The sequence below is a fragment of the Sceloporus occidentalis genome, unplaced genomic scaffold (assembly GCF_023333645.1).
Source record: "Sceloporus occidentalis isolate IW3139 unplaced genomic scaffold, rSceOcc1.0.p SCAF_11, whole genome shotgun sequence".
NCBI lineage: Eukaryota > Metazoa > Chordata > Lepidosauria > Squamata > Phrynosomatidae > Sceloporus > Sceloporus occidentalis.
In genome coordinates, this window is record NW_028316991.1 from 10,823,638 (window position 1) to 10,850,956 (window position 27,319).

Genomic DNA, 27,319 nt, shown 5'->3' on the forward strand with positions numbered 1-27,319 from the left:
CTTCACACCAACTCAGAGTAAGCTGCAGCCAGCACCAGGTATGTGCGTTTGTGTGACTGTGTTTGTCTGTTTGTGTGACTGTATCTGTTTCTCAGACTGTGTCTGTTACTGTGTCGTTGTGACTGTGTGTGGCTGGTAATAAAGGAGTTAATCCTCTGAATCTACTCATGCCTGGTATTAGAGGGGTTAACATTCTATATCTGCTCATGTCTGTAATGAGTGTATGTATATTATTAAATCTGAAAACAGCATGGTTTCCAAGGCTTCTGAATATGAATATTTAATAGTATATGTGAATCAGTGTGTATGTGATATATATATATATATATATTGTGAGATAGGTCTGGGATCGCCAGTCGCTGAGGTCAAGGGACAAGTGCCATCTTCATTCAAACCAGGCAAACAGCAGTAAGTTCGTGCAATCTGACACAGGGTCAGGTTTATTAGAAAGGTTGCAAAGACAAAAGAAATATAACAACGCAGCAACAAAAGAATTACCTTGCCTGTCCGGCACTTACTATACAAGGGGTGTCCCTCACTACCAGCTGGAGAGCTTCTCTCTGCCAACTTAACATAATACGTCCAGCAACCTTTACTCACCTTACTCCTATGTCTCTCCCACAGACAGGCTTTCTGTGTCCTCAGCCAGAGAGCTACCTGCCCTCCTGGCTTCCCTTTTATATCTGCCCTCTCATTCACCTGAATTAATTACCTCGCAGGTGGAAGACTCTGGTGTTACTTCACATAGGAAAGGAATCTAGGAGAAACATACCTCCCTTCCACCACCAATCCTACATGAATGTCACAATATATATATATCTAAAAAATGTATTTTATGTCAGTGAATCCGTATATATATACTGTGTGTGTGATCTCATCTGCTTCATAGTGTGTCCCTGAAACAAAAATGTGGCCACCCTAGTCTTATGTTCTTTCGGCTGTTCTTTCTCTTCCGCCTTGTACCTGAGGCTGACATGAGCTTTCCCTGCATTGCGCAAGTAACCCAAAGCTAAGTGTACCTTCTTTTCCTGTCTCTGACTTCTTTTCCTGTCTCTGACTTCTTTTCCTGTCTCTGTTAATAAACTGTATGTTATTTTGGGATCGAAACTAGTTTGCTGATGTAGGGTATGTTCTGCCAGCTTACGCATATACTTAAAAGTGGCCATGAAACCCTTTCAAGAATCGCAAACAATTAGTGCCAGGTTGCCACTGAAGCCTCTTCCCCCCGTGCTGTGTTGTGGCCATTACTGGGAACTTCTGGGCTCCGGCTACCTGGAGTCTTCCCTTGCAGGTTGCGGCTAGGACTGCCCACTGACGTTAGGGGGCGGTCTCGTGACGTCGGTGGGAGTTCCCGCTGACATTGGGGGTGTTCCCGCTGACGGCACACCTCCATTTAAAGGTAAAATGGGGAGCGGGTCATGTCAAGACCCGGAGGATTTGGGTCTTGACTCGGAGAACAGGAGAAGCAGTGCTCACCCGGCAATCTCCGGGTCAAACCTGGAGAGTTCCCAGATATGGTTGTGGCTACGCCGAATATGATGTCATTTTATGTTCCGCGTGATGCCCTCACGCAGTCCTGCTTGTTTCCAGCTGCGTGCATCAGAGCTTGGAGGAGGAAGAAGTCAGGGGAGCAGATCTTACGTGTTGGAGTGGAGGTGAGGAGACACTCATGAGGTGAAGTCCCCAGGATGATGGGTTCTGTATGAGGAGGGCTGTTATGCTGGCTGACATCTGCTGACACGGGGTTATTCATATAACTTTAATATAACATTATTTAGCTGTTAATATATATATGGCTTATTTAATTTATTTATTTAATACATAGACCTTATATAAATACAGTTTTGATTAAAATAGATTGTCATGAGGGACAAATGGGCTACAATTTTAGTCCCTTGGACAAGTAGATTTTTTTTTTATTTCCACACCCCTGATATATATATATATATATGTATTTATAAACAACAGTAGAACAGGCAAGAAAGCACATACTTTTATCTGGTAATCATACAGAAGACTGTAGAATAATACTTCTGTTATTTTCTATGGTGTTCTATCTGAGAGATTAGCTCGCAAGGCCCTATTAATAATGCAAAGCATCTCATCCGTTCAGCGAGATACAGTAACTGCTTCCCTCTAAACGGGATATGCAGGAATTGTGAAATTAATAACAAGCGCTAATCGGCATAAAAATGAACTATGTGTTGTCTGAATCTTTGGTGTTAATATGTAACTGGTCTGATTATCACCCGTGGTAGTGAGTCATGTGATTAGAAGATGTGAACAGGGACACTTTGTTTGCTCGTCCGCTGTCCGCCTGGCCCCTGGGGATCTGTCTCTTAGGAAACACAGCCACCCATCCTCTTTCTTTGGGATCACAATGCAGAACACACATAAAGCAAGGCAGATCACCGAGTCCCTCGCGTCTTACCTTCCAGGTCTCGCAGACTCCTCCGGACTCTGCTACGTTCATCAAGTAAGTGTTATAGAGGAATGCTCCAGTTTTGATATTATCTGAAGCTGGATTGTATCATAAGAGATCCGCTCCCATCACACATTTTGGTAGTTAAGTCCCTGCTACAGTTACTTTCCAAGATCTGAAGTCCTAAGAGTCCCTTTGGTCATCAGCCGCGGCACAGACCTTGCATTCATTCTGCGGATGAGGATTGTGTCTGTGGATTTATAAAACACAAAAGGAAAAAGGGGATTCACGTCGATGTCTTCCATTGGTAGTTGAACCATCTAAACTGAGAAAGATAGTATATACGCACGGGGGAGGCACTGGTGTTATTTGCGCTTCCCTTTACACCGATGAAATCTATTTAATGTTATCGCCAGTTGGCAATTCTTGTAAATACCTTTTTTTTTTTTCATTCACTCGTTTTCACTTAAATTTAGAATTTCAGCATTCTCTACATACCTAAAAAGCTCAAGCTTCATGAAATTGCACTTCTCCCAAAGTTAACCACCTTTGTAAGACTTTTTTTTTTAGGGTGATGATGATATTTCTCATTTTAATGGATATTACAGTAAGAAATTCTAGAACTAAAACACACAAAAATATTTTTCGTGACACGTTGTGAGGCCGCATTGCTTTAGGAGATAATGATTATTTTGATTGCGTATTATTTGAACGTGCTATGTTTTTCTTCTGACATAGGGATGGGATATGATGTAGAACGCTTCTTGGGATATGTGAACGAGGGTCTCTTGTGCTGTATATGCCGTGATGTTTTGGAAGAGCCCTTACAAGCCCCGTGTGAACACGCTTTTTGTGCGTCTTGTATACATGGCTGGCTGGTTCACCACAATAACTGCCCCGAAGACAGACAACCATTGACTGCGACTGATCTGAGACCCTTGCACAGGTATGGAAGGATGCTCTCGCTCATTAGCCCCTCTGCGTTGTGTCTGACATCATTTCATTGGCTTGCAGATCTTCATGCTTTATTTTAGATCTATTCTCAAGACACATCACAGCAGCTTACTTTACCTGTTCCTATAAGCTTACGAGATGTAGATACGAGGACACGTTGTACACAAAGAGCTTACTTTTAGAAAAAGCTGCAGTGCTCCAGAGCACCACTTTTGACTTTTTTGACTGTTCTCATAGACACCTTTAAAGTTTAAGCTCTTGTCGGTAGTTCATATAATGCGTTCGCAGTGGCATGCAGGAAAGAGGCCGAGGGAATTCTGAATCCCTCAATGGATTGGCAGGAGGGAAAATGTGTTAATATAACGGGGACACTTCGCTATCATATGCATTTAAAGTGGGTTAGAGGGACTGCCGCAAAGCCACTGGCCCCCAGGTGCGGTGCTGCTCAATGTGCCGGCGACAGCTTACTTCTCTGATCTCCCCAACCTGGAGCCCTATGTAGCTGAATCTCACCTTATGTACCGACTCATTGTACACACAATGCAAATAATGATAACTCCGTTCTTCCTTCACAACTATTTCAGACATTGATGAGCGTTTTATTGCTTAGACCTTTTTTTATTGCCAGTGCCGTGGGAGGACGGATGGTAATGGGTAATAAGGATCTGGTGGTTAGTGACGGCCCCTCAGCGAGATCTCAAACACTGCGATCGTGTTCTTTCTTGGAGCTGCCACTACAATGAATCGCTCGTTGGCGACGTGCCACATTCCTGTACGTGTTGCTTAGCTTTCCAGCGTCATTTAATCCCCCGGCAGCCTGTACATGTGCTCAGGGTACATGCCCATCAGGTTTAAGGGTGGAATTTGTTAATAGAATGGAAATCATTTGTGCTTTTGTCTTGGACAGCGTTGTAAATGAATATGACCAAGACCCAGACGTTTTAACAAGCCCCTGCAATGCATTGTTTTGGGGACCCCGATTTAGAGTATACAGCCAGGCCTGTTATTTCTATTATCTTGTCAATGGGAAAGTGTCAGAGAATCAGAAACTATGAAGGCGGTTACTTTATCAGCGCAGCAAGTGTTTTTAACCCATCAGTGCCTTCTACATATGATATGTGACGGCAGCCTTAAATAAAGGAGCCGGGATGCCCGGATTTTTTATTTTTAAAAGCAGTGATGCAAACATTATTTGTGCAATAATCTATATGAATTATATACTTCAATGCATATGATAACTGTGTGGGCCATTTACATTTCTGCCGTTTCCCTTTTGCAAGTGCATGGTGGGGTTCTGCATTTGGCTCTTTGGCTGCCCTCCAGCCGTTTGCCATCCGGGAAATCTTTACGCCTGATACGTACCGCCAGCTCCAGGCGACAGCTTCCATTGACTTTAATGTTTATTCTTCATAAACAATGTACTCACACAGCACTTTAATACCAATTAATACCAAGTCACTGTCCCTTTAATATAAATTATTATTATTATTTTACTTAACCCCATAATCAGTGCCCACTTCCTTAAAGGAATACAGAAACTGTATGATGCGGCATCTTTAGAGGCTTTTCATATAGAGTAATAAAGTTGAAAGTAAAGGGCCTAGTAAAGTTTTAAAAGTATTTTTAAACACAAATAGATTTTTCTATATCTTTATAAAGTGAAATTTCTCACCAATCTAAATTGAAGACTAGCACATTTCCTTTCTAGACACGATTAATGTACTTTGGATTAGTTTCAAATTCAAACGGGGAAAACTATGAATGCCGAAAGAATGTTTTCTATGTTTGTAAATAGAGCATTGTTTTCCCTTGTTATAGGTACATGCGGAACGATTTGAAGCGGCTTCAGATACGGTGCAGAAATGCCAGGGGGGGCTGTGCGACCATCTGTTCCCTAGAGTCCGTGGACCGGCACGAGAGAGACTGCAAGCACGGACGCATGTCCTGCAGAAACGCTGGTGAGTACCGCCTGGAACAAGATCTGCTTTATTCATTACAGCTTCTGTACATTATTCCATACTGTAACCAAAGCAGCTCTGAGTTTTGGGCAGGGGTGTGAAATGCAGGTGTCTTGCGCTGTTCAGGGATACCTATACGTTACATCACACAACCAAATTTAGGAGCAAGGTGGTACGCAGCGGGTGAAGGATATGCTGTCCAGCCGGGATCTGAAACATATCAGCATCACAATATGGAATATTACTGGTGCAGTGACCAGGGGCGCCTTTAATATTGACTGGACCCCGGGGCAAGCATCCTGCATGATATTCATCTGAACTCTGTCCGGAATGTATCTTTCTAGATATGGCGTCTCCAGAACTGTATACAGGTGAGCTCTGAGCAGAGGTCTATCTATAAAGTGGCAGAACATCTTGCTATTTCTGTATCTAAAGAAGGGAAAGAAAATGTGGGAGAGAAGGAAGGAGAATAGTAAAGACGCTTTTTCATGAACGCTACTATTATTTCTATGTTGAAAATGTGAAACCGATCATAGGCAGCTTGTTAATTGCTGTAAATAAAAATAGGGGTTGATGTATTATGGCCTAATGATTTTCCATCTGGATAGTGAAGTGCGTTTTCTCGCTTTTTCCTCCCTTGCATTAAGGATGTCCAGCCCAGTTTGAGAGAAGGAACCTGGATGCCCACCTGGCTGTGTGTGAGCACCGTAGCCGCGAATGCCCCAACGGCTGTGGTTATACCATTCTTAGCGCTCAGGATCTACAGCATAACTGCATAGCGGAGCTACGAACAGAGCTAGAGCTTCTACGGTAATAATCCTCTAAACCAGAAAAGTCTGGGAAGATAAACAAAAAAGTGAAAAAATATCAAAGTAAAATGGGACTGCTATGCTTTTATTCTTGATCTAAAAACCAAGAAGTGTAGTTCTTAGTAAATAAGCAAGGTGCCATTCACATGTTTGTGCAGCAACAAAATGAATCGCTTCTTGATTTCCATAGGAATGATGATTGTTTTGGTTAAGCCAATCCCTTTCAAATATAAATCATGTAACATAACCATAATTAGGAGTGTCATTGTCGTTAGGTCAGAGATGATCTGCAGAGTCGAAGAAACAAAACAGGAGATGGAGTCCCGTCTGGATTCCCAAAGGAGACACATGGTGCGGAAGGAGAGCCTCTTACAAGGCGAGGTGGAGGAGATGAAGGTAGGTAGATACGAGACTGAAGATTGGGGCTATAGAAAAATAGATCAGCCATAACTAAAGTATCGCTGCTCTTCAAGTACGCCAGAACAGAGGTGTGCATAAATATATTTTTTCTTGTTATGGAAATTGTAAATTGTGATTTTTTACCCACTAAAATATACTCTTGCACTTTAAAGATGGCCTCCAGCTGGAAGATCTCACACAACTTTCTAGAAACTCCTTTTGCTGTCAGGTTCCTGTATGCAGTGATTACTTGGCATAATATAGGATGTAAATCTAGGGCACGATTCAGAGCCAGAACACACAATATAAAATACTCCATACAAAACTGGGTGTTCGATGCTACTGCTAGTGTACTTTAGTTATATCGCCTTCAGGAAACTCATGCGTAGCACATACTTTCAATATGTCTATATCATTGCCACTAAACCATCGCACTGCAGTCTCTCAGACCAATTTGCTTCGTCAGAGCCAGATGTCAAGTCTGATGCTGGACGTCCGCGCACTTCTGGCATCAGAGAGGCAACATCAAGAAGACCTCGAGCAAGCAGATCTAGAGAAGAGAGAACTAATGGAGCTTCTGAAAGGCCTACAGAAGGAGTGCAGATCAAAAACCAGGGAGGGGGTCTATAAACCATCCACCGGTCATCCCCTCGCACGCCTGGAGAGCATGAAGAAAAAGCCGAGAGACGTTACAATTATTTAATCACAATATATTCTGGTGTAGCCTGTAAAATCGTGAATTGAATCTACCAGACTACAGCATCATGGGGGCTGTGAATCTGCAACAGCGAGGGACTTTTTTACTTTAATGCAGTTGAATAATAGAATATTTGTATACTGTCACTGTAGGGGATATACATAGTAAATTGTATAAGGTAGCCCCCAAAAGTTTATTTTTCTCTTTGCTCACAGTAGACGACCTTATTAGCGAATGCCACCTTCTACCACAAGGTAACAGATGCTCTATTAAAAGCTCAAAAATAAATAAAAAGGAAATTATTGAATAAACAAAGTTGTTGGATAAAAGAAAAGGGATTTATTTTTAAAATGTGCTTTTTGGATGACTTTCATTTCTTGTATGCCAAGGTAACATTGCAACGTAAATGTGGCAAGAATGATTAATGTATATGTGCCAAAGAAGATGGAAGGGATGTCCCTCTGCAGATTATTGGACAATCACATTAAGATCATAATAGAATAACTAAAAAAATAATAATAAAAAAGAATTCCTGATGTCCAGAAGTAGAGCACTGCAAACATTTGCAACTGAAAGTATTACTAAAGACTGAAAAAAAATTTGGATCTTATATCATTGAGCATGTTACAACTTTAAAAGTAAAAATACTTGAAGCAGCAAGAACATTTGTAATTGGCCATGACCCTGAGAAATCTACAGCTTTTTATTTATTTCTATTATGACCTTAGCAGTTTAGCGCCCCTGAAAAAGCCGACACTTCCAGGAGATAAATGACAAAGGTTTCATCTTTTTATTTTAAAAAAAGCTGCAGGGAAAAAATGGCCAGCACAGAAAAATGACTAGACTGTACATAAAAATAAAATGTTTAACGTTCAGCGTGTGTATCAAAAACATGTTTCTTCAAACCCATGGGGTGGCTAATGCCATGTTTAAGCACTTCATTCACTGCTCCATTAGTGCTACAGTATGTTAGTTTTCAATGCTTTCATATTTGCATATACAAGATCTCCAGCAAAGTTCCTCCTATCGCGTGAAAGAACGTACGTGGCGGCCTCTGCTGCCATTTCCTCCAAGAAATTTGCCACGTGAACTGTTCCCGCTGCCTGTAGCGGTTGCCCAAGACGGTCCAATGCCTCCACGACCCCTGGCAGTGCGATCACGGGGATTTGGCCGGTACCCTTATGGGAACAAAAACAAGGGCTTCCTTTCAGGATGTTTGCAGGCATGGACATTCAAACACTCGTTTTCCGCAGAATATAAGTCCCTAGGCGTATGGATATATCATGCTATGGAAAGAGACGGTCTAGTTCTCAATTAAAAAACCTTTTACTCCTCCTCAAGAGGAAATTCAGACTGCGTGGTCCATACCAGTGCTGTTTAACTGGAGATCTCCCGAAGCCAATTGGTTCTACTGCATCAAGGATCAATAACGTTTGGCAAGCCAGCCAGCGCTTCCAAATGTCATAACAGAATAGGCTAGATCAGGGGCGTCCAACCCGCGGCCATAATGCTCTTTCAGCTAAGGGGCTGGCGAGGATGGGAGATGTAGTCCTACAGCAGCTGGAGGGCCGCAGGTTGGATGCCCCTGGACTAGATGGTCTTGATAGACCAGAATTTATGACCCGTTTTCTGACTTAACTGCTTACGGTTGAAGCTCATCATAGTATTGATCATAATATGTACTTAATGCACAACCTATGAATCTAACAGCTCTCCTTGCAATCAGTCATTCTTCCAATTAGATTGCCTAAAAATTAAACTAGTAAAATTCCATAACAGCGGCAATGATCTGAGAAAAGAGCGAGGAAACAAACCTGTGGAGCTCTGTCTGAGAGGTGGCAAAGGTCCTCTTTCAAAGTTGCTTTGTGCGCCTCTGCTTTCCACATAGGTACCTCGCGGGGCTGTCTGCGCGTTCCAGTTCAGGACACGAACCCCTTCCCGACGGCTATAGTTTACTGAATATGGAAAGAAAGAAAAAGAACTACTCAGAACAGAACATTCTAAATAACACTTTTCTTAAGGGACCATCTGAGCTTAAGGAAGCAACTGCGACTCGCTGGGCGTTCAAAGGCAGTGGATTGGGGGTGTAGCGGGAGATCGCTAAAATAGAATCATTAAAAGGTAAACCCAAAAAGAAAAGCGCTACATTCTCACTGCGACTGACCTTTGGGGGCAGGCGGCGTGAAGAACCTGCTTTGGCTGTGGAAAGCTCCTCTCCCACCTCTGTTTCCAGGAAAACCACCACGAGACGACACCTTCTGCGTTACTTTTGGCGGCCGTTTAGGAGGAAGAATTCCAACTGTAGGTGCCACCTCCTTCCGTTCAGCTGCGACAAAATCGTCCACGTGCATGGACGGAGGCCGACTCGTGTTCTGCTTCCTCTGACGGAAGAGATCATGCGGCCGCATTCCCTGTCCAAACCCGCCTCTGCCTCTTCCACGGGGCAGGGGTACAAAGTGGGCTCTTTTCGCTGGCTCAATGTATTCAGACTTTCCACTGTAAGGAAGCAAAAGGAAAATATAGCTATGAAACTTCAAATGGCTTATGGTCGGCTGCCTATAGTAGATCTAACCCACCTTGTGATAAAGGTCTCATGTTTGTATTTTCCCAGTTTGAAACCCTTGGTAGCTTTTGTTCGACCCGGAGATGAAGGCTCCAACAAGAAGGATCTTTCTAACTCCGCTTTTAAATCAAAATCACTGCAACACTTTGCAGATAGTTCGATCAAATCCACCTTCACCTGCAAGTTAAAAACACATCTTCATACTTGAATATTCACACATTAATGGGACAATAGAAGATAATAAAGGGGAGCTCCCCAAGTACTCCATTAACAGATAGAACCCCAGTACAGCTGTAGGCAATAAACGGTCTCCGGGGAAGAAAATATTGCAAGTAACACAAAATATAAGCCCATGGACGTCTCTGGCAGAGACATTGATAAAGGGGTACACTCCCCTAAAAGTCAGGAAGAGCTACTAGTTATGCCAGTTATTATAAATGATAACATATAATAATCCAAGAGCAGTAAAATATATTGCCTCCCTAGTATCAGGTTAACATATGGAAAGGAAGGTCTATACCATGTCTAGGTCTGCATCAGCTTCTTCTGGCTGGAACGGGGAGAACGACAAGGATTTCAGTTGCTCGTCCATCACCTCAGCGAGAATGTACACCGTCCTGAAAACGATTCCACATGTAACAGCTCGTAAATCCACGTCCACTAAACAGCTAGTAGCAAAAACTCACACCTGTGTCTTTGAAGAGCTACAGACCCCACATATTAACAGAGTGTCCACAATACTCCTATATGAAAGATGGCAGATAATGGTGCATTAAAAAGGGGAACGGACTTGTTATTAGTGGGATACCTCAGCGATCGGTATTGGGACCTGTCGTTTTTAATATATTTTAAGAGATATTACAGAAGGTCTTAATGGTACGGTATGGCTTTTGTAGATGATACAAAGGTCTGCCACATAGTAGCCATTCCAGGTGGAACAAGTCAAATGGCAAATTACTAAAGTAAATTAGAAGAGGGGGGACCCTAGGAGTAATTATTTCCAGCGACTTAAAGTTAAGCAGGCAATGCAATAAAGTGTCGGAAAAATCATGCTGGGTTGTATAGCGAGAGGCATTAGTAGCAAGGAGAGCGAGGTGGTTCTGCCACTTTACAGATCTCTCTACAGTGTTATTATGCAGTTCTGGAGAGCACATCTGCAGAACGATATTGACGCATACAACACACAAAAAGTTAACATACAGTAGGTCCCCAAGGGCACACAAGTCTTGGATTTACCTGTTGTTGAACAGATTCTGCAGTGAATCGGCCGCTGGCAGAGCCGGCTCCGCATCCTGGTCACTGAGTGGCGTCGGATCCTTGGCATTTTCCACTATCTGACGGAAACTCACAATGTTGTCCAACAAAGACTCCAAGGAGTCATCGTCCTTAGACTGCTCCTATGTCAGGGGGAACAGCAGTTAGCCGAGCAGGCATTTATTCTACTCTACCCATCCAGACCAGATATACTGCCAAAACCTAGCTTGTTTAACCAGTTATTATAAAACGGTTCCTTGTTCAATGACCATCGTACCAATCCCGTAAAACCATTCCTACCAAAACAAGTTTCTCCAGATCCAAAAGCAAATCCTCTGACTGCTCTCCTTTGTTGAGAAGTAAGTGCTTTATTTCGGCAGGGCTGAGCCCCATTGTCTTTGAAGGATGAGATCCGTCTACCTCCATCATTCCACCCTCTTCTCCGCAAGCCTAAAGAAAGACCAAACATTCTACATAGTCTGCGACTCATTTACCAAGCGATGAAACAGCATTATTATTAACACGGCTTATCCACAATTCTACAGACTAATACAATTATTTCCTTTACTACAGACATATTGTGTCACCTCACTGAATCCAAAGATGCAAAAACATTTAAATTTTAAAGACATATTTTAGGTAAAGGCATTCAAACATGTATATAAAAAAAAATATAACATCACAGCTACTCGTGTTAGATTGGTAAAGGCTTTTGGAAGCTGCAAACTAAACATTAAAACTTCTAATCAATATTTCTCAACTGATTAAAGATGAGCTGATTTCTGGTAACCTTTTGTCTGATGATGCTTACTACGGAATCAGAGCTCACGATCTGTCTCATGAAGTCCAGGAACAAAGAAGCCAGCTCTCCCGTATCTTTTCCAAAGCCGCAGGTAATTCTTTTCAGTAGGGCAAACAAAGAATTGCTGTGCTTCATAAGGGAGCTGTGAAGAGGAGGAAACACACGTACCGTTATTTAGTGACTATTGGCGGCCAACATATACATTTCATATCTTCCTTGTGATGTCCATTAGTTTGCCTGGTCCATTAACATGTAAGGCTTATTACCAGTAAAAAAGAAAGCCCATTTCGGGTGAATATACTAATGATTTATTTGACTTTACGCAAAAAGCAGATTGCAAGGATATTAACATCTGAAACCCTATGTAAAGCATTTGTTTTTGCTATATAAAAAATATTACTAACAAATAACAATATTAATTACAAAATAAAACAATTACACCAATTATTACTATAATATGTCCGGTTTAAAAAATAAATTAAAAAAAAAACTGCTTCCAGGGATCATGTTATTTTTTATTAAAATAAAAAAAATAAAAAAGTATAGCAACAAATGATGATGATAAACCATCTTTTAGGTAACCCTCATCTTTAACACACAGGTTAAATATACGCCATACAACGTAAACAGAAAATATTAATGCACAATATGAAAACCAACGGGCTGATCTCACATTCCTAGCCGACAAAGCTTAACCTTAACTGCTATTTGATTTGTAAACTGACCCTTAAAGATCTTGTGGATTATAGTATGCATTATACAGGGCCAAACCAGCTGCTCTAACACGAGAAGCTCACTGGGATCGACCCTTAATGATTCTTAATGATTCTGGCGGCAGGCTACAACAGATTTCTGTAAAGTTGTTAGCAAAGATATTACAGATTACCAAACGAGGTGAAGTATTTTCAGCGCACTGAGTTGAACACCCCGCAACAGCAGACGGGCCCGTTCCTTACATTCGGTAATAAGCCGAGTTCTTACATATGAGGTATCATGCTATGATAACAAAATATATATGCTTAACACACAATTGCCAGGAACAGGTCTGTGTGAGAAGCTTCTGTGGCACTGACAGAGACCCATCAGTGGTGTCTGCACAAGACATCAGACACCAGACAGACTAACCAACTGCCTCTGGCAACAGCAAGGAGGGAATTTAAAATAGAACGTACATCTGCAACTTCATAAACACATCGTAATCTTTCTCGTACCTCTTTAAGTGGTAGAAAACATAGTCGTGCTCTGAGAGGAACATCATGGTCCTGATGCAGGTAAGCAGGGACGTGTAGCTACTATCACTGTTGCTCAAGGTCTCGAACAAACTGTCACAGATGGAAGGAAGCAGATCCTTGCTCGGTAGAGAGTTGGCAAGCCGTTCCAGTTCTGACACGGTCGCATCGCCCGTGCTTGGTAGAATCAGTGCAATATCCTGAAAGGTAGACACCGTCAAAGAAGTTCATTTTGGGCTAGAAACAAATATTTACTGGAAAAGCTGGGAAACGGAGCAACTTTATTAAACCCGTAACCAGAAGGTGCATAGGAGATTTCCTGAGATGTGCCGGTCTCTCTGCACATTACTTTGTCTTCCTATCGTCTCTCTTATTTGTGTCTGTATGTCGTATTTACTAAAGGAGGAGTTTGCAGAAAAGCTGCAGTTTTACAGCTGACTTCACTATGAAAAGGCCCGGAGAGAAGATCCAGAATTGGGGAAGCCTACTTAGAGTCTTCATATAATATAATTAACCCCAACACTTTATATATTTCTGCGTATATAAGATATTTTCAGTTCCATCACTGAAGAGGAACGCCAGACATCCGCGCGCAACATTTAGACTTAATTGTATTTACTAACCATAGACAGCTACAGCAATAATACATAAGGAATCAATGTCTGTTGGCTACCTTTAAACATCACACTAATGACTATAAGTCTAGTACAGTCCCATCAGTACTCAGCCTTTACACCCAAGCTAACCTTTACCAATTCATAACAAGTAGGAATAGCGGGTTTATAACAAACAGTACCTGGTCACAGAGATACTGCACAATGGATGCAACATATTCAGAACACTGCTGCTGGATGACATTGTCACTGGAAGACTTCATCAAGGAAAGTAGATCCTGAAAAAGCTCAGAATAGCGCTCGTCTCCTTTGCCACCATTCAGCAGATGTAATATAGTGACTTTACAAGCCCTGTAAGAAGCAAGGGAATCGAGAAGCGCCAGAAGACGAGCCGTCTGACCCGTATACTGCTTCTCCTTCTCTTCTGGACCACTGAAACACATCAAGGTAAGCACATCTTAGGAGGTTATGTATTGGAGGCGGCTTTTACAAAATCACTGGGCAACTGTGTTTGTGTTATTTGTGATTTACTCTTATACTCATACTCGACTACTCGTGTAAAGCATCTGCTGAGTAACAACTCATAAAATTACTAGAAACATCAATTAAACATTTCTTATTCGGGAATTGTAAGCTGTGCTATGATTCAGGATAAAAAGACATTTTAAAGAGCACTATGCTGGCTATAATTAATTTTCAGTGGTAACAAGCACCTGTTTTTGTGTGCTTTTGGCTAACCTAGAAATGTTTAGGGAAGATCCCAAACTCAGATAGAGTAAATAAAGGCACAACAGAAACTTTGTCTATAAAGAAAATAAGTACATTTGAAGTTCTTCGACGATCAAATCCAGCACTGTTCGCATGATCAGAAGAGCCGTGGGTGAGGCCAGGTCACAAAGTTGGATGCAAATGCGTCTGATCATATGCTGCAGGGGCTGACAGGAGGTCCCAGAGATGGACCTTACGATGTCCTGGAGCAGCTTGGATTGTACATGCAGGTGCATGCTCCACAACTTTCTGGTGTTCAAAGCTACGGCAACGTCCTGAGACTCCAGAGGCTGAAACACAAATACAAAGCCAAGTGAGGACAGCATCTCAGCAGCCTTATAAACACCCAGAAGATGGGAGCCGTCAGACATGTGTGCAAGAAAGGAGAATATTTCCCCAAAAGTAAAACACATACCAGAAAACAATTACTAACCTGCCATTGGTAATGGATTTTTGATTTATACAGTGCCATAATATTCAGCAGCTCTCTACAATGCGGTTAGATTATTATAAGTCTTGTCTGAATAGATGACAACTTATTTCCAAAGTAGTCCATGATCTTTGCTAATTCTACTTGAATACAAAATTATTTGTTTTTTGTATGCATTGTACAGCCAATACACTGTATTTGCAGCATGCCCACGCTGTTTGGTAGGCCTCGTATTATACATTTGTATTATTTGAGCCTGAGACTAGCTTAGCGCACCGACATTTTTTCTTTTCCCTAATTCTACTTGAATAAGCTTTTCTGACTGTGGGGCAATTATGAGAAAGAATAACTGGCTCCTGGATCCCTTAAGTTAATTATTTGTATAGCATTTGAATTTAAACTACTCCATCAACTATAAAGTTCTTCAAGCTAAGGATTACAGTGGAATCTTACAGTCTTTGGTTCTATGTCTTGGTTGAGCTTTCCACATCATAAAAAGAAGTCATGTTACCTGTGTGGTCTGCATAGGAAGAGGTAACGGCAGAAGCTCAGACAGGATGATGAGCCCAGAGAAGAAACCTTCCGGAACCTTTAAGACTGAAGAAAGAACCTCTTTCAGCATTAGAGACCAAGTGTTATTGGCCAATGTCTCCTCTGAAATTGTAAGCTGCTCGTTAACCCCTTGGGTAAACGTCAATAAAATGTCTATGACGTCACTCTGAATTTTCTGCTCTTCTCCATCCAGCCTGCCAGAGAGAGGGATTGAGCACAGGAGCATGTGCAAAGTGACCAGTGTCGAAGGAACCCTCATGTCCTTAAACTCAAAGGAGCCGCCACGCAAAAGTTCAGTCAGCATAGTCTTCAGCAGGGTGAGGGTGCAGCGGGCTACGGAGATGGTGATGGCTCTGTACAGCGTGGTCCCCAGGTTCACATGGAGTCTCCACGGCTGGATTAGGATGCCGTTTAGTTTCTGTAGGACACGGATGAAGGTGTCCAGGCCTTCGGCCGAAAAAAGTTGAATTACAGCGAGGTTCCACTTCAGGTCCTTCTGCTGACCTGCAAAGTTAGAAGTGTTAACACATTCTAAACTAATCTTTTGGTTACTTTGAAGACTAGGGGAGTCCTCTTTATAATAGCTGGTTTTAAAAAGGGACCTGCATGGTATTTTACACTATAGTATATGCTTCCAGCTTTAAAAGTCAATAACATCTTTAAATATATATAGGCTTAAAAGTTGTTCAGCGACAATTTAGTACCACATGGAGCCAAGCCTCCATACTAGTTACTCTTGATCGGAGATGTACATGTTAAGCATTTACAACAAACATTTTGGGATGTATTGTTATATAACGTATGATTTAAAATGTAATGATGGCTATACTGTCATGTGTTGATATTCATGGAGAGTTTGGTTATACAATCATCTACTTTAACTAAAGTATGATGAATAGACTTAGTATTTTTAATGATGCTGTACTTGTGTAAGACATTATACATACACATGTATATATTTTAAATAAACTGGTGTTCCTATTTAAAAAGCCTTAGTGTTCAAAATCAGAAACAACATGTAATTACCAATTACCTTCAACAGGATTAGGGGGACAAGCTATGTGACAAAGAATTCGAAGAGCAGTCAGAAGCCCAACACCTTCTTGTGTCATCAAATTGTCCAAATTCTAGAAATACAAGAACAGAAATAGATAAACTACTAAACAAAATATGAAATTGTGTAGACAGTTTGTTGCTCTTGCTGTTCATTGGGTGGGAGTTAATTCCTAAACTCGGAAGGACTCTTGTATAAGCTGCTTGGCCTGCACTGACTGCTAGAAAGCTCATATACTTGCCAATACTTTTGTCTTGATTTCTGGAGTCAAGTGCATTAAATCTACACAGCCCCTCTGACAGGTTCCTTACAAAGCCATTGCTGGAAAATTTACAGAGGAACTCAGAGGAAACCATGTAAGGCAGAAACACATACTGTACATTTTGGGTACAGAACCCATTTTTACCCACTACCCAGAATTTTATTCACAATTTATTTCTAGCAGGAGTGGTAGAGGTTAATGCAGTGAGGGAATTTAAACATGCATGGTATACGTATAATGCTACCCAGCAACATGTGTGAGACTGAAGAGGCTAAGAAACAATTAGAATACAAAACCTACTTGTTTTATGTAATCAATCAGGTTTGGGATGCAATTTATCTCGAATCGAATGCTTTTCGACGGCTCTAACCACTTCGCAAGCTCTATTAAAAAAAGACAACAGGGTAAGATTACAACAATTGTGTTAAACTGAAATAAAACACAATATAGAATTATCAAAGTAATAACAAGAACGTATGCATGCCAAAACTTAAGTTTAACTGATGCACAAAAAAAGTTTTCCTGTTTCAGTCTTACTTCACATTGCCATAGTGGTATCTACAAATTGTTACTAATCACATGCTAGTTACGCGGTTTCATCTCTAAAAGCTGGGCGGAATAAATGCTCTTCAGGTATCAGGTAAATCTGCACAGGTGAGTCTGAGCAATTTGCACCTACCTTGTAGCTTTGTGTTGTTCTCATCAGCTTTGCAGAGCTTTAGAAGAGGAGCTGAATGGTCCTCCAACGTCTGAACATCATTAGCAGTCTGGACCACCAGTAGCACAAGCAGACATGCATAGTTATAGGCCACTGATTTCTTTGACTTTGTGTCCCTGCAACAAACGCATCACAACATCATTCGATCACATTTCTTTATTTATATATCCGTAAAGCCTCCTTCCGTCGCTCAATGGAAGACGGAATCCTTTTTAAAATTCTTTTAATCAGAGATAGAATGTAATAGAAAAGTCTATGGACGCCTATCTGAAGAAGAGACCTCTAAAGTCAAGCAAAATATGCCCATATCCTTTTCTATGCTGGTCCAATATAATGTATTACATTGGAACAGACTTGCCTTTGTTATAGGCAGCGTTACATAATTTCTGAAACCAGGCATTAGCATTGTAAAGAATAATCGTACGACTCTACAAGTATTACCCCAGAGCTTCCTTAGAGCAAAACTCCATGAGCGTCATGAGGCACTGCAGGTTCTTGTCGAGGCTGAAGACATGGGCGACAGCAGACCTCCCAACAGGGTTGAAGCTGATCAGATAAAGGTTGTGCAGAATACCCAGGAGGTTGGCATGGTCAGTCTCGTCACTGGCTGTGCAGAGCTGAAAGTGATGAAAGAGCTCTGAGATATATTGGAGGGCCTGAGTAGCATGGAGAAGCCACAAGGCACACGGGTCTTCACTGCTGGATTCTGATTGTAGATTGTCGTCCTGGTCCTGTTCAGATGCCTGGCACAAAGCCCTGGCTATGAGGTTCGTTGCTTCGTTCTCGAATAAGAGGAACAATAGGCCTTTTTGCGACTGAGCCATGAAGCGCAGTATCTCCCTAATGGTGTGCACCACTCCAGGATGTGAACTAGTTCCAGGCAGAGACAGAAGCAACGTGGCAGACTCCAGAAACTGATGGCCATGGAGATACCTGATGGAAGACCGGATGTTATACAGCAGACTGTAATGAACAATCACAAAGCATAAAAAGCAGGACTCTGAGGGACACAAACAGGCAAAATATTACGTGTGTCAATGCCTGAAAAGTGAAAACAATAGTTGATATATTTTCAATTGAGGCACTTGTCCTCTATCGAAGATATCCAAAATGTTGGGCCTTTCTGAACCCTTAATCTAAGGCAGCAATGGCAAATTTATGGCATGCGTGCGACACTGGGCATGCCAAGGCTTCTGTTGGGGCACGCGACCAGGTTGCTGACTGACCAGCTATTTTTTTTTTTAAATAGGCCCCAAATCGACCTCTGTTGCACTGTTCCCTTACAAAGCATGCCAGCCATTGATGCGAGCGCTGGGATATGACATCATCGCACCGTGATGGAGCACTGAAACAGACCTCACGCTCCAAACCCAAGAAAGAGGAGAGATAGTAAACTACTAAATAATGTTTTCTTACACAGTGACAAATTCAGACCCATACTTAATAAAATGTTGAATTAAAATTGTTTACTGGAAGGAGAGGCCAAGTGGATAATAATTTACAAAAAAAAATGAACTGTATCACCTACCGAAATAAGACAGGATAGGGGTCATCCCGTTCCAGAGGACCGGTTATGCGGGCCATGGTCGGGAATGATTTCACAGGTGGCTGAATCATAGTGTGGGGAGCAGTCTCCAGAAGGTGTAAAATTTCATTCAAGAGGCCAACCACTTTTTCCATGTCTCCTTCACTAATATTCGATGTCTCTAAGAGATTATCCATATCCATGGGAACTTCGGCATCACCGTCCAGGCCAGATTCCGTATCCTGATCAGTGTCATCATGGGTGGAAAGGGGTGCAGCATTTTCTGCAAGTTGGTCCCCTATTCTCTTTACATCAGAAAGGATTTCATAGAAGTGGCATTTCTGTAGAACAGCAGAACATGCGGTAAACACGCGCACAGTCTGGTCCAATAAAATTAATTCCAAGAGTCTCTGGTAACCACTTTTTCCTTGTACTCCAGGAGGGCTTTTTAAAAATGCTTCCATGCCCTCGGATGTACTGATGAGGCTGTCCAAAGACTTAAAAGCATTTAACTTTAACGACGATGACACATGCTCGGCAAAAAGCAAGTTGTACAGCTTGCCGAATACATCTGCATTCAGAAGAGATTCTATTGCTTGTGCCCCACACTCTGCTAGAGAAGACACCAACTTGGTCCCGGCTTTGAGCTGTCGGACGTTCAATGCTATAGGTTGCTGCAGAGCCAGCTGCAAGTCCAAGGCTTGCATTGCCCACTCAACTAACTGATTAACATGATTGCTTCCAGGTTCCTTAACTTGCAAAAAACTCAAACCTTTGACTGTTAAGGAGGGCACTTCTTCCAGAGCCGTTATCCACTTTGCACTTCTATCATCCTGGTGTAATTCAAGCAGTTCTACTAGCTTAACAGAGAATTCAGCAGCCCCAATGCTTTCTTTCTCTAGATCTTGGTCACGGAACTTGTTGAGTTCATTTTCAAAGGCAGTCCTATATGGACAACTAAAGTACAGAAAAGGCCCCAGTTCCCGATCGTATGGGTCATATGCCATTGTGGGGACAGAGGCTAAGTCTTCAGGAGTATAATCAATATCAAAACTTGGATACTTAAAAGCTTCACGCTCAAAGTCCGCAATACCATCCTCATCACTTGAGATTTGTTCGTAGCCATCATCTCCTAGCAAAGAAAACACAAAGATCAATGCCAATTAAAAACACTGAAACAGGAAAAGATTTACAAATATCTAAAAGTAGCCATATCTTTTTTTCTTAAACAAGACCAATACATGAAAAAGCTGTGGATATGAAATTGCGTCTAGTGGAGGAAGGACATTCAAAAAAACGTTTGGAACGGTCAGTAAGGCAATTAAATGGGTAAAGGAACAATAAATGTTATGCACAGAAATACTGACAATAGTTAACATAGCTTTAGCTATGCCAATGGGCTGCATCCAGCTATGGCTAATGTCAAGAAATAATACAGGACCCATCAGACAGAGAATACCACTAAAAGCAAAATAAATTACATTTTTAAGCTAGTTTAACTATTCTACAACTAGCAAAACATCACAGAAACGGGTATATTATATCAAAATCAGAAATTACTTATTAAATGCTCCAATAACTTTATATTATGGGTTTTTGAGCTTGGACTAATCACCTTCTATTTCTTCATCATCTCCCTCTTCTTCATCATCTTCAGCTATGCTGTCTCCTGTTTGAGCATCTTCATCATCCTCATCCTCTTCAGCATTAAGATCGTCATCGTCGTCATCATCTTCATCATCATCTTCGTCGTCATCATCATCATCCGTCTCATCCTGACCGTCGTCATCCACATCATCATCATCAGAATAATTGCCATCAGGGTGAATAGACACTCGATCAGGAGATATAGGTTCAAAATAACCTTCTCTTTGTTCTCCCTCATCTTCCTTATTCTCACCTACCAAACAGAGGAGCAGAATATGTATTAGATGATGATAACAGAAACTAACAATTTTCAATAAATCAGGAAAGAAAAAAAGGGAAGTCACAAGTAACAATAATGAGAATTCCACCTGTCAGTCTGATGTTTATGCATTTAGTAACAATGACTGCAGGTCTTTGGTGTTTGACACACAGCTAAAAGGTTGGAAGAAATTATTGGAATTGGTTGACATCTCTGTTCATTAATCCACTATACGCAAAACGCAGAACAGGCATGGAGTCCATGGCAGGACAACACAGAGGAAGTCGCTGCCCTCCAATTTAACATCTGTTTGCCAAAGAGCACATGGACTCTCCACAAGGCTGCTTTGCTGCCTCAGGGCCCGGACAGCTTACCATGATCAAGAAAACAATTCCCAAGTTTATCAAGGTATCATACGACTAGTTATTAAATCCAAGGGTTCACTTACTTTTCCCACCAGCAAAGTGAATGTTTAATTGATGTGTTCAATAAAGACATGAAGGATTATAATTGTTCGTGTGTTATTAGCTTAGGCACACTGTGTTTGTCTCTACTTGTGACTTAGATGTAGACCAGATCACATTTTACAAACAATTAATGTTGTCCACTTACTTTTATTGCTACTGTAGATGGATACTTAGAGTATCAAGTCATATTTATATTACAAATACACATTTAAGACTTAAGACACCAATTTACTGGAAACAGCATTTTAAGTAAAATTAATTTTATCTGCGTTTACCCGAGGCTGGCATAGGCTCATCATCTTCATCATCATCAGGAGGTGGAGGACCTGGAGGAGTCCGGGGCCCTCTTGGTTGTGGCCTTGGTGGACTACCATTAAACTGATCTTCTTTATCTTCCTCCACTGGGGAAAAAGAAAACAAGTATTGTAAAATATATACATCGTATGAATATTTTAACAATGTTTCTCTTTCTAAAAAATACATTTCTTTCCCAGCTTCTGCTTCATTCTTTCATATTTGACCTTGTAAAAACATTATTACAGATTGTGGGTCTCGTTTGCAGAAGTACTCACCATGCTTTTGATTTCTCTTCTGGGCAACTTGTTGGTGCTGAGGAGGCGGCGGTGGGGGAGGCGGAGGAGGGGGAGAATCTCTGTCATGACTTATGATTACTCGGTCTGCAGATCCATAGACTGCTAGTGTAAGGCAATTATACCATCCCTTCAGCACAAGCCCATCGGTATTAACCTGAAATACAAGTGAGCCATAATGGACTAGTAAATGGAAAACAAATCATGAAATGCAGAGCAGCACCTAGTAACTGACATCCAACCAATGATACAGAGGTGGGAACGCCGCTAGGATTAGTCCAACATGGAATCAAGCAATTTTGCATCACCGACATAGTACCCATATATTAGCATCCTGAAGAGCTCTTGTGCCTCCTGCATCCAATATATCTCCATGGGCTACGCTTACACCAACGGTGTCATGAAATATTACTACCCATATTCTCATAAATCTGTCAGCCTCTCATTGGCTTTGTGGTGACAGGGGTTTATGGGAGATGATGTAGTTCTAAAACCGCCTACATGTAACTAGAAAGCACAACAATGTATTCTTTTACCATTATGCGATCGTTACCCCAAAGCACCCTCAGTTACCTTTGCATTTGGTCGAAAAATGATGGAGGTACTTTCGTCATAATCCAGGCTGTTTTGTAAACACAAAGAATACATATTATACACACATATTCAATGCTTAGGTCAGCACCTCTCAACTAATTAGCTTCACAGTCATCTAGAGCTCATTAGCTTCACAGTCAAGATGCGCGTTTCTGGATGCCTTAAGAACTATGAACATCATAATAAACATGCTTCAAATGTTACTCAAATTATCTGAAAACGGGGGTCATTCTAAGTATTCTGGTTAACCAACCAATTCATGCTTACCTCCCCAGCCTGTCAAACACGGTCGCACTGGGCTTGTTGACATTATTGAAAAACAAATCCAAATGAAATGTGTGAGGCGAGGTTTCTCTGCAATAAAAATAAATCTATGTGCTTGTGTTTTTCTTAAATAAGATAAAGAAACATATTAAATTACTTTTGCATATGATGACTATTCCAACATACCAAGGACACAAAACCAAATTATTTCTATGCAGCTTAACAGCAACATTATTTGTTAATTTGTATGCGATCCAAATCACTGCATACCTGAACGCGCTTTCTTCCTTTATATGAAACACCGGGAATTATGTAACGAGATTGCCTGAACTCACCCGTAAGCCCTGCTGTCTGGCAAGCTGCTGTGCGCTCTCACTCCTGGGGGGATAACCCGGACTTCATTGATGTAAACCACACGCGGAAATCGTACCACATCAACATTGCTACCTTGCTAAACAAAAAGAAAACAGACAAACGCTTACATATATTGCTTCGATTAATGTTTAAGGAAAAGGAGCTCACAAAAAAAAAACGCACAATGTTTAATTTGGGAAAGTGACAGATATCCTCGATCGCTGTACACATTGTTGAGGAAGCAGCTACAAATATTAACTATACCTATTTTAAGCAGATGACCTATTTAGTCTCAATAAAATATATTGATATGAACAGAAGCTGCAATAGATCAGCTTAAAGACCTTAATCAGTCCTCGGTCTTTGGTTCAGGCTAGTCCTATGCCTATCCTAAGCATGTATAAATTCCTTTCCACTTCTGCTGGCAGGCTGCTCCACTTATTTACTACCCTCACAGCAAATGCCGAACCGACACGATCACAGATACACACTGTATTAAAACGATGACATTCATTTTCTACATGCAGTGAAGATATAGTTCAGAACACGCTTACACATGATATGGACTAAATGTTTTAACACAAAGGTAAGGCATACCGGTTGCCTCTTCTATTATAGCCCCGGGGCAGACATCTATTTTCAGAGTCCTAACACTGGTCTCCGGGGCAGACCCCTGTCTGAACTGCAACTGGGGGCGTGTAGGCCCCACAGGGTCTCGCATTGCCTCTTATTAATTATGAACATCCACTTTCCGGCTGAACCACCCTTAGTTCCCCGCTATATACACGTCGCTTTTATATTTTCCTTTATCCGTCTTTTTTCTCCTCACCTCCGTGTTTTGGTGTTTGAAAGTATCTAGGAAAAGCAGCTCCATTGCAGGATCCCCCGCCATCTTTGGAGTGGGCGGACGAATGATAAGGCGAAACTTCCGCCCTACGTTGCCGACTTCCGCTAGCGCGGTGCACCACGTCTAGTGTCCCGCAGCAAAATTCTATGATCAGTGAATAGTTCCGTGCCGTTAGTGTTAAAGTGAACGATGCTTTTGACCGTCTAGGAGGAGTGGGGTCGTTGTAGATTAACAACAGCTTATTTGGCTGTCCTAGAAATGTAAATGAATATGTACCAGTATATAATTCAGCAGATAAACTGCAAACAATATGCATCTTTTTCCTCTAAAACCTTAAAGGGACACATCAGCCATCATATACACATTAATGCATTTGATAGCTGCAATGGCACTTTTAATTTTCATGGTGTCCCCCACTGCTAATGCATTGAGATTCTGCAGAATCCCCATATGCACCCCCCCATCCCATCCCATCTATCACCCAAGCAGAAGAGGTATTTGTCCAAACACCTCTCCATCCACTTAATGTATTCGCACCGGTCGGCGTCAGCATTGGCTTGCGGAGCGCTGCGTACTGCTTAGATTCCATTGCACATTCACGAGAAGCGCTCCCATTGATTTCAACAAGGAAGATCTCCAGCTACGTCTGTGACCACCCACTCTAAAATAAAATTGTCACTCTTTAGACATTTAGAATGTTGGGGGGTATGTCTTACAATACCTCTTTATTATTGTTCTTGCTTGTTATTATTTATTGTTTTATATAACGCCATCAAATTCCGTAGCGCTGTACAATGGGACAGGACATAACAAGTAGTATGTAACATAACAATTTGACTTACAGAGACAACAGGTGAGGAGGGCCCGGCTCAAACGAGCTTACAGTCTAGAGGAAACCTCTGTCTTCTTTCTTCTTCTGGTGGTCATCTTTTTTAAGAGTTCAGAGTATCTCACAGGAGGCTGTTTATCAATGTACCATAGCTTAATGATGAATGCAATGCCTAAAATGGCACTTAAAGCATAATGATCTCTATTATTGGAATTATCAACATTAATACATATTTGTTTAGCGAAAGTGATGCCATCGGAGGAGTCACAATGTTAGGACATTCTATTACATCCTAAAGAAACAGCCCTTCCAACCACTAGGATGAAATCTAACAACGATCTGGGGTCTCTCATGGCAGAGAGAATGATTTCAGCACGACGCTAGGTGGAACTGTTTGGTATGGGAGATTTATGAAGACCCCAACATGATCTCCCGTCCAAGAAAGTTTAAAAAGTAAAACAAAATATATATTTATATATTAATATAAAAACTCTTCCTACCTTTCCCACTAATAAACAATACAACAAAAACCTTCCGATCACAACCTAAACATTTTAAAAATAATAAATACTGTGTGACATGTAATGAAGCATTTTGTGCCTGCAAAACCTAAATATGTGATATATTACTGTAACCTGTGAAAGTCCTGCCTAAAATTGCAAGTTTTCCCCCTAAATGATGGACTATATACATACATAACTGCAAACTCTCTGAGTTTTGCCCAGAGGCTCCGGGAGAAGTGCAGATTCTCTGGGTCTCCGGGTCGCCACCAAAAATAAAATAAAAAAAGAAAGCTCTCTCTGTCATTGAAACATGTTTTGTGTATATACAACAAGGCCTCCTGCCCGCATATTGACACTTTTCATGAAGAAGAGACCTAGATAGTCTTGAAAGCTTGCAATCTATTATATGTCAGTTAGCCAATAAAGGTACCATCTTTCCCAAACTTGCAAAGTTAAACTGTTTAGCCAAACACTGTTTATTAAAAGAGTAGGGGCTAACCCTAAGGAAGAGGAACATGACTCTCCTTCAACAAGAGACTATTGTGGAGGCCTAGTAATCAGCTCTCATACATGGTGGTCAAGGAAGAGGTTTTTTTTCTCAATTCTCTGTTTATTGCATGTTTGGTAAGAAAAACACAATGCAGAGCTTCACATACAAAGTTACAGTGTACATTCAATATGTGGGAACATATTGCAAAGGAGCAGAACATATGAAGATGTTGGTACCCATAGTAACATTACATGGAGGACATAGGAGGCCAAATAGAAGCTTCTGAAACGAGTAGGTCAACTACACTCTACGTCCTGTGCTACAGGGCGCGCCAAAAAAGACCGACCTTCAGTATAGCTAGCACACGCGGCGCAACTCCGGGATATATCCTACATTGGCACCAAGTGCGCCAGGACTTGCAGAGTGGTACAGTATGGGTAGTAGGAGACATCGAGAGCTCATAGACAACAAGACCAGGTACAGCGTGTGTGCATAGATACCCACCGAAGGGGTGGGACTAGAGAAAACCAGGGAGGAGCAAAGGTACCCGGTATGCTAATGCCATGTTGACATAAATGTAAAACAAATAAAAAATACCACTAAACAAAACATGTTCGTCCCAGGGTCCAGTGGAAAACTCTTCTACACAAGGGTAGATTTTGAACACCAACGAGGGAGTGTAGGAGGGTATGTACGGAAGACTACCCTCATCGATGGCTAGAGTCACCTCTAGAGAGTGGCACAAATAGCCTACAAGGAGACAGATAAAGGGCGCTTTTCCAGATTTGTTACGTATGACCTCCAATGGAACCGGTCAAGGAAGAGTTACCTGCTACGTATTATGTTTATATTAGATTGGCCTGATGTGCCCATGTTGAGACTACAATCCCGATTGAAACTTTGAACAATTAATATTCGTATTAAATTGATAGGAATATTTAATGGTACTACCTACAAGTCAATGTATTAATGAATTAATAACAAGTTGATGTTTCCGTATCACTTTCTGTGTTGCGCACCTGTTAGAATCTATTGGGAATGCGTATGGTTACACGCAATGGGGTTCTCCCGACCGAACAATATCCTTCACATAATCTAGGTGAGAAAGATAAAAAAAATGAAAAAAATACCATTTCCTCAGCACAATGTAGTGAAAACTTGTAGACAAACCTTAGGTATAGGAAATTCACGTCATCAATACAGACATTCCACTAGAGGTCAGACATACTGTATAAAAGAAAGCGTGTGTTCCTTTCTCATCACTAATGCATGGCTTGGGATGTTTTCTGTTTAGTAAAGCTTTTGGCAAAAGGAGGTCCTGAACATTGAATATTAGCCCAAAAATGATTAATGTAAGTAGAGGAATATATTTAAGTCTCAGTAAAATTATTTGTTAACAGAGGCATTGGGCATTTCATCCTACAGCCTGTGAGTTCAGTACCATATGTTCCATGAATATTAATAT

The 27,319-nt window shown here is 41.4% G+C and overlaps 2 protein-coding genes across 4 annotated transcripts; one reads left to right on the forward strand and one right to left on the reverse strand.

Moving 5' to 3' along the window:
• The first annotated feature begins 3,162 nt into the window (after positions 1 to 3,162).
• Positions 3,163 to 7,245, forward strand: LOC149305553 (RING finger protein 151-like). The gene is made up of 5 exons (XM_089477165.1): positions 3,163 to 3,368; positions 5,195 to 5,334; positions 5,982 to 6,144; positions 6,419 to 6,539; positions 7,009 to 7,245. Exons 1-5 carry the CDS (start codon positions 3,163 to 3,165, stop codon positions 7,243 to 7,245), a joined length of 867 nt encoding a protein of 288 aa, XP_089333291.1.
• A 1,017-nt stretch (positions 7,246 to 8,262) lies between these two features.
• On the reverse strand, positions 8,263 to 24,077 carry LOC149305554 (protein virilizer homolog). Of its 3 annotated transcripts, none has more exons than XM_089477440.1 (25): positions 24,015 to 24,077; positions 23,167 to 23,282; positions 22,835 to 22,921; positions 22,547 to 22,595; positions 21,956 to 22,130; positions 21,659 to 21,784; positions 21,525 to 21,527; positions 20,626 to 20,910; positions 19,014 to 20,142; positions 17,927 to 18,418; positions 17,447 to 17,601; positions 17,068 to 17,150; positions 16,485 to 16,578; positions 15,411 to 15,955; positions 14,524 to 14,759; positions 13,884 to 14,133; positions 13,070 to 13,287; positions 11,868 to 12,000; positions 11,357 to 11,506; positions 11,039 to 11,199; positions 10,323 to 10,419; positions 9,816 to 9,979; positions 9,404 to 9,735; positions 9,054 to 9,194; positions 8,263 to 8,417 (listed from the first exon to the last, which is right to left on the reverse strand). In XM_089477440.1, exons 1-25 carry the CDS (start codon positions 24,075 to 24,077, stop codon positions 8,263 to 8,265), a joined length of 5,439 nt encoding a protein of 1,812 aa, XP_089333566.1. The 3 variants fall into 3 exon arrangements, with proteins under 3 accessions (XP_089333566.1, XP_089333565.1, XP_089333567.1); XM_089477439.1 differs by having other exon boundaries at positions 9,054 to 9,220; positions 9,400 to 9,735; XM_089477441.1 differs by lacking the exon at positions 21,525 to 21,527.
• Between the last annotated feature and the right edge of the window lie 3,242 nt (positions 24,078 to 27,319).

Coding starts and splice junctions, on each gene's coding strand:
- LOC149305553 (XM_089477165.1), top strand. CDS start 3,163: ATGGGATATGATGTAGAACGCTTCTTGGGATATGTGAACGAGGGTCTC. Junction 6,145..6,418: donor ACAGAGCTAGAGCTTCTACG/GTAATAATCCTC, acceptor CATTGTCGTTAG/GTCAGAGATGATCTGCAGAG. Junction 6,540..7,008: donor GCGAGGTGGAGGAGATGAAG/GTAGGTAGATAC, acceptor TTGCTTCGTCAG/AGCCAGATGTCAAGTCTGAT.
- LOC149305554 (XM_089477439.1), bottom strand. CDS start 24,077: ATGGCGGGGGATCCTGCAATGGAGCTGCTTTTCCTAGATACTTTCAAA. Junction 22,922..23,166: donor CCAGACAGCAGGGCTTACGG/GTGAGTTCAGGC, acceptor TTTTTATTGCAG/AGAAACCTCGCCTCACACAT. Junction 14,134..14,523: donor ATCGTCGAAGAACTTCAAAT/GTACTTATTTTC, acceptor GATGTGTTTCAG/TGGTCCAGAAGAGAAGGAGA.